Consider the following 6186-nt stretch of genomic DNA (forward strand, 5'->3'; position numbering starts at 1 on the left):
TGCTGATGAGCTTGATCCTGATATTACTCTCTGTGATCTACCAGCGAGGAAAGATTTAAACCAGTTAAGGACTGTGCCTCCTAGACCACAGATGTACTGCAAGCGCTCTATTAGAATCCTATGGTCAATGGTGTCAAATGCAGCTGAGAGATCCAGGAGGATTAGAATGGAGTAATCACCTTTGTCTCTTGCCATGAGGAGATCATTTAGCACTCGGACTAGCGCTGTTTCAGTGCTGTGGCGGCATCTAAAACCTGACTGGAAAGGATCGAATATGTTTAGGCGTGATAAATGGGCTTCCAGTTGAGTTGCCACTACTTTTTCAATTACTTTCCCCAGAAATGGGAGGTTGGATACTGGTCTGTAATTAGTCATGCAGTCTGGGTCTAATAAAGGTTTCTTTAGGAGTGGTTTTACCACAGCTTCTTTTAGAGGATCTGGGAAGTCTCCTGTTTTTAGTGAACACTGCACTATTTTTTGTGAGGACTGGGGCGAGTGTTTCAATGCATCCAGATATGAGCTGAGTTGGAGCAGGGTCTAAGTCACACGTAGTAGGGTGCAACTTTTGTATGGTGTTTTTAACTCCTTTTATATCCACATGTGTAAAAGTGGCCCATAAACTGGGGCAATCTGGCATTCCATTGTAGTGGTTCTGGTGTGTAATTGATTGGCCTGCTGTGATAGCGTTTCAGATTGAGGAAATCTTGTCTCTGAAGAAGTTCGCAAATGCTTCACATTTATCCTGAGAAAAGTTGGTAGGGCTAAGCATGCATGCTGGTTTGCAGAGGCTTTCTACTGTGCGAAACAGTTGCATGGGTCTATTGTGGGAGGGTGCAATTTTGCGTAATAAAAATGAAGATTTTTTCTGAGTTATCATAAATTGATATTTATTTAGATGTTTGGTAAGAGCAGCTTTATCCTCTGGATCATGTGTTCTGCGTCACTTTCTCTCGAGCTTACGTCCTGTTCTTTTCATTTCTTTGATGGAGCTATCAAACCACGGTGCATTGTTGTGGGTTTGGACAGTGTGTATGCGAGATGGTGCAATGCTTTCTAGGGTGTCTCTCATGGTTTTGTTGTAGAGTCGGTATCAGTAACGCCAATGATAAGAGGTTTATATGTGAAGCGACCAATCGGCAGCTATCTCCCAACTCATGAGTCTACCTAACCTAGATATGCTTTTCAACAAAGGATACAAAGAAAACAAAGCAAATTAGATAATAGAAGTAAATTGTTAAGTTCTTTAAAATCATATGCTCTACATGAATAATGCATGTTTTTTTTGTGTTTCATGTCCCTTTAAGTACCATTAGAATAGATGAAATTTGTATCATATATATATATATGTGTGTGTGTGTGTGTGTGCATTCCAAATATATATTAATTGAAGACTTAAAAGGACAGTTTAACCTAAAATGTTCACCTCTAATTTATTCCCAATGATCGATTTAAAGTAAAGGTCCATTTTGATGAATTAGTGCCCGGTTTTTAATAAACCTATCAAAAACAAGGGCACTTGGTCATATGACAGGACTTGGAAGGATGCAGAGAGCGAGGGGACCTTAGGTTGATGTGGTAACAAGCTACTTATGAGGAGTGTCTGCTATCTCAGCAGGGGACAATGTCACAATGCCACAGCAGCACTCGGAGCTTCAGGCCTATTCAGTACCGCTCATTCAGCCAGACCTGCGCAGGGAGGAGGCAATTCATCAAATTACAGACACCCTGCAACATTTGCAGAGTGTAGCTAACGACATATTTGACAGAGTCCTGCAGCGGGTAGAAACAAACCGAGCTCAGCTTCAGGGGATCAATAACCGGCTGACCTTAGCACAGGCTAAAATAGAGCGGATTAAAGGCAGCAAGAAAGCAATAAAGGTCTTCTCCAGTGCTAAATATCCTGCTCCTGAGAAACTTCACGACTACTGTTCCATCTTTGCTGGTGCACAAAACTTATGGTCAGAAAAGAAAACGCGGCACAAAATTCAAAGCAAACACCGCACACTGGATGAGCAGGCTCTGTTTGAGAAGCTAAAATATTTTCCAGTGTGCGTGAATTCAAAAGGGCACGATGAAGGGTGTGCAGAGGAAGGGCTGGGTAGCCTCCCCCGAAACATCAATTCTGTTAGCTCTTTGTTGCTTTTCAACACAACAGAAAATCTTTATAGAAAATATGTTTTTCTGGACCCATTAGCTGGGGTTGTGACACGCACAAACGCTGCATTTGAGGGAGATGAGGAGGAGAAACCCTTTGATGCTCCCCTCTCCATCACCAAGAGGGAGCAGTTGGAGAGACAGACAGCAGAAAACTACTTCTATGTGCCAGATCTTGGACAAGTCCCTGAGATAGATGTCCCCTACTCCCTACCAGACCTCCCAGGGGTGGCTGATGACCTCATGTACAGTGCTGATCTGGGACCAGGGATTGCTCCTTCAGCCCTAGCTGCTGTTATTCCAGAACTTCCAACATTCAGCATCGAGGAGAATGCAGACATCTCTAGGATAGATTTTCAGGATGGTAAACAGATACCACCACCAGGGTGCTTAGAAGGAAGTTGTTTAGGTGGGGAGTTATAAATGAGACCTGTTAATTCAGTAATATTCCTGATAACCAAAAGTAAATCTTTCTGTATCAAATACACATAAGTTTGGCTATTACAATAAATTGTTGGTTTCTACTTGTTGAATTGAGGTAACTGTAAATGATATTCAAAGACCTCAGATATATATCTACAAAGTGTAGTTGTAAAATACCATCTGAATAGTAAGTATCACTTCTATTCAATTGTATTGTAGAGTATAATTGATGTAGATATTCAGAATAGATGTAGTTTCTTAAAGCAGAGTATTGATCTATATTGTTCTAGATATATCTTAAAGTATACAAAATGCTAATATGCATCTGCTCAGATTGCCTTAATTCCCCAATTTTGTGGGTATATTAACACCATAAGTTGTTATAGGTTCTCTGGGGGTTTATATGCAGAGTAAGTAAAGCCGTATACTTTAGATTTATTTATACTAGCTAGTCATATATCTATTATTCATTGCTAGACTAGTATAATTATTGAGATACTGACTGGAAGGTATTTTTTAATAATGTGTACTTCTGAGTAGCTTAGTACATTTCTTACATCATATGTCTTAGCCAGTATACAATGTGCTGAATATTTATAGCGTTTTAATTAATGAACTACATCATCTGTTACAATTGGCCATTTGTTTTACAGGGATAGGGGGACAAACTTATATTGTCAATATGTGGCTGCAGAATAATGCCACTATTAGCGATATTGTCTTATGTCATATACCTATACCTATAACAACTTATGGTGATAATATACCCACAAAATTGGGGAATTAAGGCAATCTGAGCAGATGCATATTAGCATTTTGTATACTTTAAGATATATCTAGAACAATATAGATCAATACTCTGCTTTAAGAAACTACATCTATTCTGAATATCTACATCAATTATACTCTACAATACAATTGAATAGAAGTGATACTTACTATTCAGATGGTATTTTACAACTACACTTTGTAGATATATATCTGAGGTCTTTGAATATCATTTACAGTTACCTCAATTCAACAAGTAGAAACCAACAATTTATTGTAATAGCCAAACTTATGTGTATTTGATACAGAAAGATTTACTTTTGGTTATCAGGAATATTACTGAATTAACAGGTCTCATTTATAACTCCCCACCTAAACAACTTCCTTCTAAGCACCCTTTACACATCAAAGGCTTACAAAGGATAAAGGAAGTGGCTTACCACTATACGGTTGTTTTTAATTGAGTGTTGTATTTTAATAAAATTCAATAAAAGTTACATTTTAAAATTCCCAATTTCTCAATGATAAGTCCAGGCACAGAGTGCTATATGTGCAGTCTTTTAGAGGGGTCTCTTCCTCTCTGTTGGTTGAATAAATTATTTAACTGCACAGCACCACCTTTTCTGCCATCATAAATATAGAAACATTAACTATATGTTAGCAACGCACGGCAATTATTGAAAAGGCTGCCGTAGTGGTGCCACTGTATATCAGTTGTGGTAAAGACAATCCCACCATTGCCCGCACCGCACCAATCTGCAGGGGACAGAGATGAAGATGATTGGGAGGCTTAAATACATAAAATACCAGTTGTACTTCTGCACCAGCTGTCTAAAGTAATGGTGCTGAGCATCTGTTAGAGAAGGAATTTGCACAAGGAAGTAAAATATTCTATATATTATATATTACTTTGCATCAGAAAAATATTGAAGGTCATTCTAGTCACTCATTGACATATTAACCAGATATAATTATTATAATTTTTTTTTTTAATTAAAATTCTGTCAAGAGTAAAAAAAAAACAAAAAAAACAAAAAAACAAGGGCACTTCAATTCATCAAAATTGACATTTAACTGTTTTCTTCAAAAACTTACCTTTTAATCCTGGCAGCCGCTCCAGCACTTCCTCCACCCGTCGCAAGCCGTCTTCGTGGGTCCAAAATGACGAATCCAGCTTCCTCCAATCACAGCGTTGCATCAGGCCAAGATTCCCCCGGGGGGAAGCTGTGATTGAAGGAAGCCTGATTCGTCATTACTGATGTCTGTAGAGGCTTCTGACGGCCGGCGGGAGTCGCTGGAGCGGCATTCAGGATTAAAAGGTAAGTTTTTGAAGAAAACAGTGAAATGTTAAAGTGCCCTTGTTTTTAATAGGTTTATTAAAAACCGGGCACTAATTTATCAAAATGGACCTTCACTTTAACCTGCTGGAGTGTATTAAAGGGACAGTCTACTTGATTTTTTGTATTGTTTAAAGTGGCTAAAATGCAAGTTTGTAAAAAGCACTGAGATAAGGGGCAGTCTGTAGAGGCTCAGATGCAAGGTAAAAAGTATATTAATATAGCAGTGTTGGTTAGGCAAAACTGGGAAATGGACAATAAAGGGATTATCTATTTTTTTAAACAATAAAATATTTCCAATAGACTTTACATATTTAACAAATAGTTCCTTTGCCTTTATATCAATAATTAAAATAGCTGAATTTTGACTGTGGTATCCCTAGCTACACTGAAAGTTTCTATACTTAAAATGCCATAAAACATGTTGAGATCTTTGCATATCCTAAAAGGGCAAATTAAACAAAGTTTGCATAAAATAATTGTTGGCAAGTATTTAAAAATAATTTTCCAAAATAAGCAAACTTACTTACATAGTCATGCTGTCTGGAGCAGTCTGATCCACCCCCTTATCAGTCTTTAGCTTCAGAAACACAGGCATCATATTTCAATTGAGTTCACAGCTGCTTTTTTGCTTCTAGGCATGCTCCAGCAAATAATGAGTGTGTACGTCTGCATTCTACCAAAGCAAAGGTAGATATAGATGCAGTCATAGAAGGGAATGTGTGGGGGGAGTTAGAGCTGTTCAATTTGGAAACTTAAAAGAAATGGTTAATGGCAAGGCACTGTAGTATAAATTTGCAGTTAAAGTAATTAAAGGGACATTAAAGTTAAACACTAAATACATGCTAGATAGAATGATGCATTCAAAGAAAATATTAGTCCATGACTAACATTTAGATGTATTTTTTTTTTTTTAAGTTTCATTAGTTGTTTAAATAGTGAGAAAATAAGTGTAAAGTTTTAGTGTCTATAAAACACTGGGAGCTGCCATGTTGTAACTTGTGTTACCTTCTCTGCTGTGGCCAATTAGGGTCAGTTATAAATAGGTCACTAGAGAGTGCAGCCAATGGCTGTGTGGGATATAACAATGTTCTGCACTTCCATTTCTAACAGGAACTGAAAAGCTCACAATTTCAGAATGGAATTACAGGCAAAGAGGACAAAATAAATAATGAAAGTATATTGCAGAGCTGTTTTATATATACAATTTATCATTTTATATTACCATCTCAAAGTGTTTAATGTCCCTTTAAAGTACATATTATTATATTTTGCTCTATCCCAACTTGTTTTGAGTCCCTTTAACTATAGGCTATAAAAAAAGTGGTGTAAAAACAGCCAGCAGAAGACATTACACCCCCAATGGGAGGTAGGTGAGATAGTAAGCAAGATAAGTAATAAAATGTTAATTTCCGGTTGGGGGCTGAGCTGACCACTGGAGCGACAGGACGTGTATCACAGGAGCTCTCAGCTTAATGATTGATTTTGGAGTTTTTCTCATATT

General features: G+C 37.6%; 1 protein-coding gene across 1 annotated transcript; it reads left to right on the top strand.

The window, feature by feature from the left end:
* Nucleotides 1-1525: 1525 nt before the first annotated feature.
* Nucleotides 1526-2577, top strand: LOC128657272 (WASH complex subunit 1-like). The gene has a single exon (XM_053711552.1). It carries the CDS (start codon nucleotides 1630-1632, stop codon nucleotides 2575-2577), a length of 948 nt encoding a protein of 315 aa, XP_053567527.1. The 5' UTR covers nucleotides 1526-1629.
* Nucleotides 2578-6186: the final 3609 nt, after the last annotated feature.

Source organism: Bombina bombina, chromosome 4, assembly GCF_027579735.1.
Source record: "Bombina bombina isolate aBomBom1 chromosome 4, aBomBom1.pri, whole genome shotgun sequence".
NCBI lineage: Eukaryota > Metazoa > Chordata > Amphibia > Anura > Bombinatoridae > Bombina > Bombina bombina.